We start from the raw sequence: 15812 nt of genomic DNA, 5'->3' as shown, positions 1-15812 counted from the left end.
GTGTGTGTGCGCGCTCATGTATATGTATGTATCCATGTGTCTGTGTGTATGTTTGTGTGTGTGTGTGTGTGTGTGTGTGTGTGTGTGTGTGTGTGTGTGTATGCTCATATTTTCCTCTTTAATTCCAGCCTCTGGAAAAGCTTATGTCACAAGTCACATGTCTGAAGAAACACTTTTATTTTAACTTCCTGAGCCGGGTTAATCCCCTGCAGTTTCTTTTGATGTGATTTGTTCTGCTAAACAAAAAGTAGTTTATTTCCTTCCCACAACCTCCCCAGTCAACCTCTTATCTCCTCTGGCAAATGCTATGTTAAGAGCGTGGAAAGTTTGTTTAGCTCACATTTCTGCTGTTGTGTTTTTTTTTGTTTTTTTTTTGCAAGTATTTTGAAGCTCTGTTGGAGGCTACTAAATAATCACTCCTACTCCCGCACCTACAAACACACACACACACACACACACACACACACACACACACACACACACTGCAAACAAACACACAGACACACACACACCCCTTCTGCAAATCCTCGCCAGCTTCCACAGGAGTCACTCGGGATCCTGCATGAAATCTGAGTCATACATAACTTCAGAATCAGAAATCTCTCCTGAGCTAAGTCTTGTATCATTTTTTTAGGGCAGTAATAAACTAAGTCTGGGGGGCCTCCCAGCTGATGCCAGGTACCCCCAGTTTCTGCCCCCCAGTAACTCTCAGAGGATCTGATTGGTGGATCTGTGAATTTGGTGGTGCCCCCCCCAACCCTCCTCAGTTCTCAGCAAACTGAGTGGAACCGGCCAGAGTGTGCTGGACCTGACCACTGCGCTATCTCTGCCCCGGTGAGAAGTAACTTTGGAGAGGGAAATCCCTTAGACATGACTAACACCCAGGCTTAAATTTTGGTTATTAATTTCTTCTGGAGTAGACAGGGGTATGCACAGCCAATCTAGGCCCCAGGACCGACCATCAGCCAAACCATCTGGCTGTGTTGATCAAGCATCCGGGAACCTTCTTCAGCTTCCCCAAACTCTGCTTCAAAGCCCACACTTCCCCCAGCATCTTCAGACTCACATAAAAGAAAAATGTTTGGGTCAGAAACGCACAAATCCTGGAAAGTGTCTGGACTCAGGTAGGCACCTGTGATAAGAGGCAGTGAAACTGAAGAACAGATGAAACATTGAGCACTGTCTTGCCTTGGGCCCTGCTGTGGAGTCTGGGTGGGTCCAGTGGGCAGTCCAGGACATTTAGACACTTCATCCTCTGGCACAGATAGTCTGACTTCCTCCCACACTGCTAACCTGGGGATGAGCCTTCAGAGTTGGGTCCAAGCACACAGGTGGGCATAGGTGAATCTAGACCTTCTTTTAGCCCCGAAGGATCTATCAGTCGCCACGGACCGTCCATCTGGGAGTTGAATTCTGGGCTGGAGAGAGTCCCAGCCCAAAGGGCTGAGTGCAGGCTTTGCACGCAGCAGTCCTGGGCTTGATCCCAGTTCTGTCCTGGTACTGAATGGCCCAGTACCAATCCCTGCAGTCACTTTGCTTCCTAGGGAAGGAGACAGAAATTGGGAATTGTTTACTGTTGTCCACAGAGGTTGCTTACTGTGTTCACTGAATCTCGTCATGCAGCCTCTTTGCCAGGATTCCAAATGAAGTTCTCCAGAAGCTGTGAGGTCACGGGGCAGGAGCCAGCTCCAGTGAAGCATGGGGACTGACTGTGAGAAACAAGTGCTGGCATGTATTAGTGTGTCTGGATTTGGGGCTTGGCTGATGTTTTCCCTTTTGTGAGCTCCTCTTAGATGCACAAGTCCAGAGTGATCACAAAGAGGTCTGTACAAGAACTCTCAACCTGCTTTGCAGTTTGCTCATTTTCTTTGTATTTTGGGCCACACCTGCCTGTGTACAGGGCTGTGCTCAGGGGTCATTCCTGGTAGTGCTGGGGATCATTGCTCTGGACATTATTATTAGGGCCTATAATGAAAAGGCCCTGTGTCCACTGCGTATGTTCGGGACTGTGCTTACCCACTCAAGTCTCTTTGGTCATTGCCACTTTCAAGCCAGATTCACCTAGGATGGGGTAGGGTTGGGCTGATTTTGAGCCCAGCTCTTATGTCAGTGGAGAGAGGGACTAGAGGGAGTTTCTATTTGGAACAGAAATGAAGGAAGGGTGGATTGGTGGCTCCCAGTTTGTTTTTTGCCTTACTCCTCACTCAAGAACTGCTCTTGGCGGTGCTTGGGGAACCAAATGGGAGTGCGGAAGATTGAACCCGGGTCAGCCACGTGGAAGGCAAATGCTTCCACTATTACTGTGCTATTACTCCAGGCCCCCTGACCTCGCACCTGCCTCTGTGGTGGACACAGTCTTTGCCACACAACCGTCCCGGCCATTCGTCAGCTTCCTGGCAGCTCATGACACATCCCAGTGGTTCATCCTGTATCCTAGTGGCCCATCATGCATTTCTGAGTTCAGCCTTTCCTGCTTGGGTGCTTCTTTGATCTTCCACATGCAGCCACAAACGGATCCTGGACAGGAGGTTTCTAGGGTTGATCATGGGCTATTGGGGGCCACTTGGCTGTGTGTATTGTTGGTTCAATTCCTGGTTTCTGGATTCACACCTGCTTCAGCAGTGGTGCTGCCAAGTGGGGACTAAGAACTTGCTGGAAATCTTATCTCAGACACAGATAGACAGTGGAGGGACTGTTGGGACATCATGTAGGCACAACTGTGTGATTCTGCTGGGCTAGCTTGGGCAGGCTCTGTCCTGCTCAGCGATGCCTCTTTATTCCTGCTGCCCTCAGCAGCAGTCAGCTCAAAAGCCCTTTACTAATGGGAGAAAGCAAGCTCCTTGAATCTGTGATCTGCATGATGCCGAATGCCTTTGGGGCAAGATTCCCCAGGGAAATTTTGAGCAACTGCTCTCTGGTGTGGTATCTTATGGTGGGTGCCCTTGGGTCTCCAGTAAGGAGTAAGGGGAGGGCTTGGAAGCTGCTGTTGACAGAACAGAATTGTTTTGCAGCTTGTGCTTGGCAGGGAAGGTGCTGGGACTTGGTCAGCTGCGAGTGAGCAGTGAACAAGATTATTCGCTCATTCTGGCTTGCAGACACAAACCAGGTTTTCCAGTCTAGTGTGGTAAGGTGGTTGGTTTGGAGCCTGCAGAAGAGATTGTGAGGAAATTGGTTTTTCGAACAGCTGGGAGCTTTGAAAAGCGACGTTACTATAGAGGGGTGATGATTTAGGGCCGTGTTGATGGGAATGCTGTCGGCATGCTGCCACACCCAGCACCCAGTGCTACTCAGGCTTCCATGCCCTTCTCCACATCCCTTCCACCTGGCCCTCCATCTCCTGTTGGCAGGGACACCTGAGGGATGTTTTGGAACTTATGAGATTGGTACATGTAGAAGCTATTCTCCCACTTCTGCACTGTCCAGAACCTGTCATCAATAAGTCTAGTTAATGGGTTTCTTTTGTTCCAATGTTCAAGTGTTTTTCAGTAACACATTGTGGAGATTTAAAAAAAAGAGAGAAAGAGAACTATAGAATATTTCCTTTTGAAAGCTGAGATTGGAATGTCAAAGCATTTTTATCGCTCGCCAGTAATCTTATAGTCCAGATGTTGGGTAGGGAGGGAGGAGGGTTTTGGCTGGCGGCTGTAGTTGGCTGAGTCCCTGCAGGTGGTGAAATGTGGAACATGGATGTAACTTTCCAGAGTGCCTGGGCTCCTTTTCACCACAGTTTCTGAAATCCTGAACCAGAGTTGGATATTTCTCCTTCTGGAGCCAACAGGTGTGTCATGGACTGAAATCCGTGAATGAGCTTACCAGTCCTCCGCTGGAAGCCAGCTGCCCGTGATGTATTGTTCTTGGAATTTGGGTCATAACCAAATTGAAATCTGGTCCTACATGTAGGCATGGCAGAGGTCTACAAAAGCAGGACCAGATGTTGCATTTGACATTACACTGATCGAACATTTTTATTGTGTTATGATACTTTACTTCTTGTTATTTGCCTTTTTTTTTTTTTTTTTTTGGTTTTTGGGCCACACCTGGCGATGCTCAGGGGTTACTCCTGGCTGTCTGCTCAGAAATAGCTCCTGGCAGGCACGGGGGACCATATGGGACACCGGGATTTGAACCAACCACCTTTGGTCCTGGATCGGCTGCTTGCAAGGCAACCGCCGCTGTGCTGTCTCTCTGGGTCCTGTTATTTGCCTTTATCATAAAAATGATAGGAAACAGGGGCTGGAGAGATAGAATGGAATAGGGCATTTGCCTTGCATGCAGAAGGACTGTGGTTTGAATCCCGGCATTCCATATGGTCCCCCGAGCCTGCCAGGAGCGATTTCTAAGCATAGAGCAAAGAGTAACCCCTGAGCTGGGTGCAGCTCAAAAACCAAAAACCAAAAAAAAGATAGGATTCACTGTACTAAATATGAGAAAAGGTACAAGAAAACAAATATGCGATATAGGAGAAAGAACCATTGTCTGATTTAAATGATGTAAATGTTTCTATGATTATACAACTCATACAACTTGCCTTCTGTTTCTCTACTTGTAAAGTAAGGTGGTTATATTTAATATAATCTGATACATTTATGTTTAATATCTCTGATAAGTATTGTTTTATAAATATAGAAAGTGTAATATCATAAGTGATACCAAGTTTTCATTTATTTGTTCTTATATATATGTTATATATAGTAAACTTCTTGTCTGATACCTTCTAAATAATAATAATATAAATATTACTTTTTGGACCACATCCAATGATCCTCAGAGATTCTCTTGGCTCTCTATTCAGGGATCACTTCTGGAGGTGCTTGGGAAACCATATAGGGAACAAACTTGAGTTCCCTGATTGTTACTCTGTGAGAATATTAATACAAATAGTATAGATATTAATCAAATAAACTAATATTAATACAGTCTAAATAAAAAACAGAAACGTCATCAAAACTGGCCTGGAAAGAGAGTGATGGTAGAAAGTGGTAGAAATGTTGGTGTCATATAAGGGTGTTTCGAATGGCTTCCTCCAATATAACAATCACCATGACTCACAACTGCTCTCTGTGAGGTACTGTGCAGGTGTTGAGGGGCCCTTTGTACCTTATGGTGACATGGGATTCCAGGCCTCCCACATGCTCCACTGTCATGCCCCATCCCCATCCCTCAGGTTCCCTCACCGTGTTCCACTCAGTCTCCTGTGCACTGGCTACTTCCATGGTTTGTAGTCTCTCAGGTGGCACTAGGGGAGAGTGCAGGATTCCTGTTTTCAGTTTTGGTCGCATATCAGGGCAGGGGCTGGGCACCTGGTGGCTTGGGGTGACCCAAGTGTGGCTCAAACGTTGCTGCTGGAAACAAGTGTGGAATCTTCACATTCTTTAAATGCTAGTTGGCCCTGGAATACAGGACTTACCACACACCCTAGCTCTCCATCTACACCTGCTCTGACCACTATTATGTGGTGGGAGGCCCCATGAGAAGCTGGTGAGGAAGTCCCCTGCTCGGTTGCCTGTTCAGGAGACCAGCCTCAGGGTTTCTAAATGTCTGTCCCCTTTCCCTCACGACCAGCGCCAGGCTTGAATATCTGTATTTCCATGAAGCTGAGAAAAAAAATTATCAAATGCAAAAAAATAGGGGTAAGTCCAAAATTCCACATCAAATTGGGGCAGATCCAGAAAAACCACTGGAGGGAGAGTTTCCTCCTGAGATTCCAGACGCCTAGTGACTTGTGCACGCCCAAATTTTTCTCTGCAGAAGTTTTCATTGTCCTCGGTGGAGATTGTACGCATTTATAAATAGTTTTTATATGGAAAACAGACCGCGAAACCCTCCAGTAAAGTGGAAACAGCATCATTAGTTATTGGACAAAGAGGTACTATAGCCACTGGGCTTGTAGCTCCAGGGATGGGAGAACCTAGAAAGGACCCCAAGAACCTCACAGTCACCACAGCATAGTCCTGCTATCTCTCTCTCTCTCTCTCTCTCTCTCTCTCTCTCTCTCTCTCTCTCTCTCTCTCTCTCTCTCTCTCTCTCCAACTCAAAAGCCATAATATTTTCTATGTTACAAGTGGGAGGTCAGAGCATAGCCTATCAGAGTAAGATGAGGGATACTTTCTTTTTGGGATGTCAGGTTGTGGGGAGTCTTGGGGCCACACCCAGCGGTGCTCAGGGTTGATGCTACTACACTTCTGACTGCTCTGGAGTTCCATGAAACTATTTCTACAGATTTTCTATGCCAACTTGTGTGTGTGTCTGAGACAAACTGAACTTTCCTTTGGGTCTTTGAAATAATATGGTCAATCTTGATGCATCCTAAACATAGGAAGGATCATGTCAAACAACCAACATCTTACTCATACCGATGCTTGAAATCTTATTGTCATACCATTTAATCTTATCCCACCGTAAAAAAGTAGAACATCAAATGCAGTGCCCTGACCTCTGATCCAGGGAGTCTACCATCCAGGATCCTCAATAGAAGCCTACCCTCAAATAGTATTCAACACTTAGATGCATCACTTTTTTTTCTATGTTGACTTTGTTTTGTTTTGTTTTGTTTTATGAGTCACACCTGGCAGCACTCAGGGCTTACTCCTGGCTCTATGCTCAGAAATCATCCCTGGCAGGCTCAGGGGACCATATGGGATGCTGGGATTTGAATCACATACCTTCTGCATGTAAGGCAAAAACGCCTTACCTCCATGCTATCTCTCTGGCCCCTTTCTATGTTTACTTATCTATCATAATGTTTAACCTAGGAACCAGGCACAAAAGAAATGAACAATAGCAACAATAGAACATTTATTGCCATCTACTTTAATAGATGGAAGTGAAGGCAGAGTCCCTTTCTTTTACACAGTCCTCAGTTGCACGTAGTAGTCCAGCCCATGGTTGGCTGCTTGTAAATGAAGCTACAAAAGCTGAACCACCATGGGCCTCTCTGGTCTGTACTGATTAGTTTCTCACTTTCTTCTGTTTTGTGCTATGTGACATGGGCCATGGACTGATGTTGACGCTGCTTTTCCATTTTGTCTTTTACACAGCTCAGTCTCTGAAAGAATTCGCCAGACTGCTCATCGCGGTGGAAGAAGAAAGGAGAAGGCTGGTGAGTCAGCTTATTCTGAATTCTGCCATTTGGACTTAGGAAAAGAAATACTGACTTATACCCAGGAGTGGTTCGAGATAGGATTTGATACATGTGCTCAAAGTTCCCCCAAAGATTTATGAGTATGAACTTTAATGATTGCTCAGAAGACATGCCATTTGTTCTGAGTTCAATTGATTGGGTGGAGATTAGTCATCGACTCTTCAGTTCTTCAAACTGAAAATATTGAACCAGTTCTCATTAAGAAAACTGCTGTCATTGAGCAGACTTGGAAAGCTCTATGGTTAGAACGGACTATGTTGCATGCATTCAAGATTGCATCAACAGACCCTCAGTTCTGGGGACTCTTGAAAAGGTAGCATTTGAATCAGGCCTTGAAGACTTGGATCTGCAAAGGGTGAGAAGAGTGTTTGGGCTAGTGCAGTGTTCGACAAGCCAAGGCTTGAGAGCCACATGCGGCTCTTTACATTTTTTAATGTGGCTCTTCTGTGTGCCGGGCAGCCTGCTCCAGGAGTCAGGACTCTGCTCTTAGCCTCTGTCAGTGAGTGCCCTGTGTGACTCTCAAAATAAATTTCAATTGTGGTTTTGGCGAGATTTGGCTCACTTGTAAAAAATAAAGGTTGCCCACCACTGAGGTGCATTGACTATTCCGACAGAATCAAGAGCATGGCTGCCATGTCATCCAGACTCAGGGACTGGTTGATATTCTAGCTTACTGATTTCCAGGGAAACCCCAGAATGTGTATTTATCCTCTCATCCTTCTCACTTGAAAAACCTGAAAAACCATCTGCTTTTTTCTTGGTACAGCCAAAGTGAGATTATATGTGATATTCTGCCTTGCTGTGGCTCCACTAAGAACAACCTCCAGAGACACAAATAGGAGACAGGGATGGAGATCACATCAATAAAAGGCTGTTGATCAATGGATCAATTTGTCTTTATTGGAAATGTTGTCAAGTATAGCTCTCGGTCTTTCAGAGATCTCAGATTCTGATGGTTTCTTCCCCAGCAAAGAGAGGCCTGGGGGCTATGTAGACACCAAAGAAGGTACTGAGTCTCAGGATCCCTCACTTTAGGTCCCACTGACTGGGCTGGATCCCCTAAAAAGCAGTCATTGGAAAGTAAATGTGAAGAAGACAAATAGTAGGAGACACCCCAACTCTCAAGGATGGGATGAAATTTCCATTGGAGTCTCTGGATGAGAATTTCCCCCTTGTTTTTGTAACTTGATACTGCATTTGCTTTGCCTTCAGGCTTTGGGAATTGACCTTCCTCCTCGCTCATTCATGGACCCTATCATGGACCCTATTCCTTATTCATTCCTCCCCCATCCTGGGCCTCAGTGTTCTGGGTGTCTGTTCCTCCCTCCGAGCCTGACTGTCAACTGACAGCTTTGGGAAAGGTCCTAGGCACCTGCACTTGGCACTTCTTTTTTTTTTTTTGTTTTTGTTTTTGGGCCACACCTGGTAACGCTCAGGGGTTACTCCTGGCTATGCACTCAGAAGTTGCTCCTGGCTTGGGGGACCATATGGGACACCGGGGGATCGAACCGCGGTTCGTCCAAGGCTAGCGCAGGCAAGGCAGGCACCTTACCTTTAGCGCCACCGCCCGGCCCCATGGCACTTCTTAAGCCCTGGACATCTTGATCTGCTTCCTTTCAGATTCCAGTCCAGCTGTGTCCTCCCCTCTCTAATAGCTTAAGTTAGTTTTCTTTTAGTTCCCTTTCATTGTTCTATGTGCTCCCAGAAATAACCTGCCATGCAAGTTTTATTTTAGTGGAGAGAGAGAGAGAGAGAGAGAGAGAGAGAGAGAGAGAGAGAGAGAGAGAGAGAGAGAGAGAGAAGGATCTGGACTAGTATGTGATGTTGACATGTAATGAGATGAAGGGATAGGAGCAGTTCAGCTCTGAATGTAGATACTCATGTGGTCTTGGGTCTGTGGGGCTACCTATGTAGGGGGTATTAGGGTGATCTCCTGAACACCCCTACAGTAAACTCTGGAGCACTTCCTGCAGACTCTGCTGGCAGAAGAAAGGGCCCCTGTAGAGATGCTGATGGACACCTGTTGTGGTCTTGGCACAGGCCGCCTTCCAGGCCTCACCTGCACAGAAATCTGTACACTTGTATTTGCCCTATTTATATGTAGCTCTCATGTTCTAGCTGTGTTGGGGAGCACCGCTTTCCTCTGGCATCTCACCCGGAGCTCCTGGGGCACCAGGCAGGCCTGGTTCTCATGACTTGACCTTTTGAATTCTTGTCATGGGCACTGCAGCCCTCGGTGAGGAATGCTTTGAACACCCCCACCAAGAAAAGGTTTAAACCAATGGTCCTCAAACTATGGCCTGCGGACCACATATTGTATTTGTTCCCATTTTGTTTCTTCACTTCAAAATAAGATATATGCAGTGTGCATAGGAATTTGTTCATAGTTTTTGCTTTTACTATAGTCTGGCCCTCCAACGGTCCGAGGGACAGAGAACTGGCCCCCTGTTTAAAATGTTTTTGGACTACTGGTAAATGCAAGAGGCCCACATCCCTCAAGGCTTCCACTGGCTGTTGGACTATGAAGCCTTCCCCTGCCTAACCCATGGCCTTACCAACTCAGACTTGTCTGGGTGAGTCAAGAATTACATCATGACATCAGCAAACATGTGTGGTTGATTTAGTGTATGAGATACTTGATGAGGTGATTTTGGCATCTTCCCATGTTGTGAGCAATTGCAGGGGCTGGGGAAGAGGCTCAGTGGTAGAACAAATGCTTCACGCGTGTGAGACGCAAGGTTCAGGACCTCGCACTGCAAAAGAAGAACAAACAACCAACAAAACTAATGAGGAAGACCACAGGCCGTATTTTCATTAGACTCAGACTCCAAGTCCTTCAGCAGGAAATTGATTTGTCAACCCAAGCACTGTCCCACAGAAAATTCTGAGTGCATGAAAGCCAAAACTAAAACTAAAAAAACAAAAAAACATAACACATTTGTTAAAACTATTTAAGTCTGTCTCTCCCTCCCTTTGAAGCGGGACTCCTGAAATCGGAGGATATTTTAAAATATTAAACATTACATGTCTCTCACTTGTTTTTTATCTTCTGCCATAAATTCTTGTCCCGCTTATGTGTTGTTTGGTGGGTGATACTGATGAATCTGTGTTTCTGGCACTCACCCTTACGTACTCACTTAGCGCCAATTATCCATGAAGTAATCCCATTTCTTCGGTTGTTTCGGAGAGGAGACTCACAGTTTGCCAGCATTCCCTGTTCATGATCGTGGCTTGGATTTCTGGTGTACCTTAAGCTTCATTTTTTTTTTATTAGAAACAAACTTTAGGTACACAGGTCTTAAGTACATAGGTTTGCATACTAGCATTTTTATATGGGGATTTTGCCTGAAATTAAAAGAAAATAGAGGAAATGAATCTTCTTATCCTTTGTGTACAAACTCCTGATGCCTCATCTGTTGAGTCGGGCCAGTTTCCCACGTGTCCCCCAATCGCCACCTGCCAGCTGGAGTCTGAGACGGAGCCAAGAGGGGACAGATCAGATCACACACAGCTTTTGACCTTGTCCCTGGTGGCTTTGGGGTGATTTTATTGCAGCCACTCAGAGCATCCATTTGTGTGTTTAAAACACTGAAAATTGCTTTTATATACACTTTTATTTGATCCTTACAACAGTCTGAACCTGAGCCCAGACTAATTAAATGAATCACTCATGGGGATGGAGACTGGGGATAGAGCCTGGGCATGGAGCTTAGCATCTCAGACTGTCTCCTAGGGTGCACCACAAGCCCCCCCCTCCCGCACTCTGTGTCTTCTTTGATTCTTCAAATTTAAGTACAGGGAGGACAGGTCCTATGCTCCTTGGTGTTTTGTGTGTGTTACGTGTGTGTGTGTGTGTGTGTGTGTGTGTGAGTGTGTGTACATAAATGCATATGTATGTGTGTCAAATCACCCCAGGTAAACAAGTCTAAAGCAGAGTAGTTGCACGAAATAATCCGGACCAGGTTGAGGGTGAAACATGTAATCTGGCAATCCTCTACCTTGCATGGAGCCTGAGTTGCCTGCCAGAACTGTCATTTTTATTGAGTACTGAGACCACCCAAGGTGGGAGAGTAAGGACAGTTAGCTCAGGCTATCCTGAGCCAGTCCCACCCAGGTTTATATGTAAGAGAATATCTGTTTTGAGGTAAAACCAAGTTGTAAATAAACAGATACAAAGAAACCAGGGATGAACTTTGTTTTGGGTGAAACAAGGTCTAATCTAGCAAGTCCCCCTTTTTGTTCAAAAACTTGAGAGGGGTTTGTAAGTTGTGTTCTTTTGTTCTCTGCAAGAGGTGGAAACCCCAGTAGTTGTTATTTTGCATAGGCACAGTAAAAGCTGGGTAAATAAAAAGAGAAAAAAAAAACTTTTAGCATCAAGTAAGTTGGTGAGGAAATTTTAAGCCAGTTTCTATTGTAGCTAATTCCTAGGAATCAGTGCTAGTGAGGGTAGACTTGACTGTAAAAGCATCATAGGTTAGACTGTGCATAAATCATTTTCTAAATGATTGGCTTTATCTGTATCCTTGTTTTATACACATCACAATTTTTTTTCATAAGCATAAACATTAGAGCCGGAGCAATAGCACAGCAGTAAGGCATTTGCCTTGCACATGGCCAACCCCCATTGGACTCCAGTTTAATTTCCAGCATCCCATATGGTCCTCCGAGCCTGCCAGGAGCAATTTCTGAGCACAGAGCCAGGATAACTCCCGAGCGCCTTTGGGTGTGACCCCAAAACAAAACAAACATAAAACCATCAGAACCTTTTTGCATACATTTAACTTAGAAATTCTTTTTTTTTTTTTTTTTTTTTTTTTTTGGTTTTTGGGCCACACCCAGCGGTGCTCAGGGGTTACTCCTGGCTGTCTGCTCAGAAATAGCTCCTGGCAGGCACGGGGGACCATATGGGACACCGGGATTCGAACCAACCACCTTTGGTCCTGGATCGGTTGCTTGCAAGGCAAACACCACTGTGCTATCTCTCCGGGCCCTAACTTAGAAATTCTTAAACATTCTTACACTGAGCAGTATAATACAAGTCTAGAACACCTGAGTTCCTCTTCATAAACTTCCCTAAACAAAATCATAGGAACATTTCTGCAGATATATATAGTTTGAAAATAAGTTTGCTAAAAGATTCTTCTAATAAGCACTGTAATAAGAGTCTGTAGTATCCAAGTTCCTTTTCCATCAACTTCTATGGACAAAGACAGAACATTTTAGCAGACATAATTTTGAGACTTATATACAAAATCAAACATCACAGCAATTGAGAAACATTCACTAGGATAACCGAGAACTATTAAAATTTAACAACATTCTGCATTTCCCTGGAACTGTGCAAACTAATATTAAACCACTAAAGTTGGACACAAAATTATGTGTTTGCAGTGATGCATAGAACAAAGCAGTAGCTATAAAACATATACAGTAGCTCTACAGTTTAACCAGCAATATAATGACTGATGCAAATAGGATCAATAAATTAACCTAGATGAAAGTTAATGGAAGTTCTGAAAGCTGGGCTGGGACCCTCCATCTTCTTCATCTTCTGTGTTAAGCTACTGAGGTCATCTGGATGGATAGGTCTTCAGTTTCCTGGGCTGAAATCTGGGTTGGGGGAATCTCTCATCTCCCTGTTGTTGCTCCCCCTTAAATGGAAATTTATCTTTGGCTTTTACCCCAACAGTGACCTCGATAAGCTGCTGCAGGTTGGGGGGCTGAGGTTCTTGTACAAAGCCTCATTGGTAGAAGAAAGGTGATGGATATTAGATTCTGGGATCCTGCTCAGAGTTTTCAGCTCTCTCTTCACTGCCTGTTTCTGTCCCACTTGAGGGGATCTCTGCCACCATAAGTAGTGGGCAGCTGAGTGAGGCCACGGGATGAATTTGCAGAACATATGTCTATTGGGAGCGTATTGGCTACCTTTTACCGGCATTCTGCTAGGACCTGATGCATTAGTAGCTTTTTTGTTGTTGTTTGGTTGGTTGGGTTTTTTTTATTGTTGTTTTTGTTTTTGTTTTTTTCCCACCCCCTTTGTTTTTGTTTTATGGGGGGGGCACATCCATTTGATGCTCAGGGGTTACTCCTGGTTATGAGCTCAGAAATCACCCCTGGTTTAGGGGGGGACCATATGGGAGGCAGGGGGATCAAACTGTGGTCTGGTCTGTCCTAGGCTAGCGCTTGCAAGGCAAATGCCTTACTTCTAGTGCCATCTCTCCGGCCCCCATTAGTAGCTTTTGGACCTCTCCTTTCACGACATCAAACTTTACTCTCTCCTCATCTCCAGTGCTACACAGGAAACACTTGGGATTGTTTCTCTTAATTTCGCTGTCCAATGAACAAAGACATCTTCTTTGGTGTCATTTCTGTTGATAAATCCATAACCATTTCAGACACTAAACCATTTGACAGTGCCCAGGACTTGGATTGCCAAGATCAGCTTGCCCACCTGACGCAGTGTTTGGGGCTTAGGGGAATCTCTGACTGAGTCATTTTCAGTCTCTGAGTCTGCAGAGACGGTAGCCAGCTCATCATCCTTGGGAGATAGGGGTCTCTCTGATTTAGTGCCAGTAGTAAACAATAAATGATCAGTCTTGGTAAGGCTTTAGATTGAGAACTTGTCACCAGCCAGAAGGCACAGTTCCTCTCTTGGAGCATGTGCAAGGAGAAGAATGTCTAGGGAGCCTGGCATGTACAGTCCAGAATGAGAAATGCAGCTAGATGAATCAGAGCAACATGAAACCATTCAGAACAGGGCCCATGTGCAGCAGTGTTCCAGTGAAAGGCAGGGCACATTCAGTCCAGTTCGAGGAGACAGATCGTCATGGTGATTATCCACCAGAGGCGTCAAGTCACTCATCATCATTGGGGTCTTCTTGGGTTCTTGAGTAACTATTGAAGCGCTGCTTGTAAAATCACCCCATGCACCGTATCTCCAACCCCAGGTGAATGAATCTGATACAGAATCGTTGCATGAAATAATCCAGATCAGACGGAGGGTGAAAACGTGTAGTCTGGCTGTTATCACATAAGTGTCTGTGCTTGCATACATGTGAGAGTGTGTGGTGATGGTGGGAAAAGCGTCAGGTAGGGCTCATGGGCCAGGGCTGATTTCAACCTACTACGCTCTGGGCTCAGTGCTGGGGTTGATGATACCAGTGTTGCCAGCCTCAAGGGCATTGCAGTGATGCGTTGTGGTCCTCAGATGATGCCTGAAATTCTTCAAGAAGGGTTGCATGTGGTTCCTGAGATCCCACCCAGACTCCAGGCCTCCTGTGCCTGTGCTTACCTTTTGCTGTCTCCAAGCCCCTGGGCAGCCTGTTTAGTGGGAGCACATATGGATAAGGGGCAAGTACTCCTAAGAGGCCTCTCACCTGACACCCATCCTCAGAGTCCAGCAGAGGAAGGGTGAATAGATCCATCAGGGAACAGTTGAGTAGATCCCCCCATCTAGTGTGAGGCTGATGGAATTGGTTGGCTGCTCGGATTCCAGTAGCTTCTTCACATACTCCTGTTTGTGGGTCATTTCTTTTGATTGCATCTCTGAACGTGCTCAGGAACCCCTTTGGCAGTAGGAATGTGAGTCAGACTCAGAAAGGAACTGAGGTGGGCATTGGGCTGTGGGCAGAGATGCAGCCTGTAGCCAGACTCTGTACACTGAGCTGTACAGAGCCTATACTAGCAGCCAGAGTCTACACAGCAGCCAGACTCTGGGCACTTCACTGTACCTACACTGGCAGCACAGCACTGAGATGCATCAACTTTCATCTTTGTACTTTGAAAAAAAAATTGAGTTTTTGTTGTTACCCAAAATTTTCATCTGTATAGTTGGAGATATGTCCGACTTCAGTACACTTGTTATACACCCTGCCTTGCTTTTGTATCTGATTTTTGTTTTTGAGACTTAGAAAGCCCAGAGATGCTTTAGTATAATGAATGGTAGATATATAAGAAGTCACTATGTAAACACCCATCTCCATCCTCCAAAGTTTTGTAAGACTTTGTTGGGCCCTTCATTTGAGGGCATAAGAATGAAGCCAGCTAGACATAAGGCGGAGAATGACACCGGGAAGGAAAGCTCAAGTGCTGGGACGAGTTTGGTTGTCGGGAAGACCCAGGACAGCTGAGATCCTACTGAGTGATCATGGTGAAGATGACATGTGCGGAAGAAACTGCCATTTCATTAGCGCCAAGAGAAACTTGTGCTCCTTTGAAATCCAGCCCAGCATGGAGAGGGGCAGGACCCCACTCCTGTGTCCAGGACCCAGTTTTCCCCTCTCCCCCTGAATCTCTGGTCTGGTTTGGTCTGCTCAGGAGCTTTCAGGACTGTCGCCAGGAGCCCACCAGCTCAGGCTGGGGAGAGAGACTTGGGAACCCACATGTGGATACCATTTCATGTTTATGTCTGCCTTTGGTGTTGCTTGACATGACACAGAACATCTTGTGGGGTATAAGCACTTTGGGGTATCTCTGAAGTGGTTGCCCGGGCCAGGGCTCCCTGTGTTTCTCGGCCTGCATGCGTCTGTTCACAAGGATCCCCTCCGAAAGCTTGCAAGGTACCAGAAATGAGATGCAGCTGGGAAGGGCAGGGCAGCCTAGTCAAAGCAGAACATTAGTTAATAGGCACTTTTAGCTGTGAAAGGAGCAAGAACAATGGCTGCTCTAGGAC

At 45.6% G+C, this 15812-nt stretch overlaps 1 protein-coding gene across 1 annotated transcript in view; it reads left to right on the top strand.

Annotated features, from left to right (window-relative positions):
• ARHGAP42 (Rho GTPase activating protein 42) overlaps positions 1-15812 on the top strand; it is a 113025-nt gene that overhangs the window by 35184 nt on the left and 62029 nt on the right. Inside the window, exon 3 of the mRNA XM_049778605.1 lies at positions 7038-7099. Within this exon, the coding sequence (XP_049634562.1) occupies positions 7038-7099 (62 nt within the window). The remainder of the gene's footprint in view (positions 1-7037; positions 7100-15812) is intronic.

Source organism: Suncus etruscus, chromosome 8, assembly GCF_024139225.1.
Source record: "Suncus etruscus isolate mSunEtr1 chromosome 8, mSunEtr1.pri.cur, whole genome shotgun sequence".
NCBI classification, from domain to species: domain Eukaryota; kingdom Metazoa; phylum Chordata; class Mammalia; order Eulipotyphla; family Soricidae; genus Suncus; species Suncus etruscus.
The sequence above is the reverse complement of the archived record's forward strand: the minus strand, read 5'-3'. Positions and strand labels throughout refer to the sequence as shown.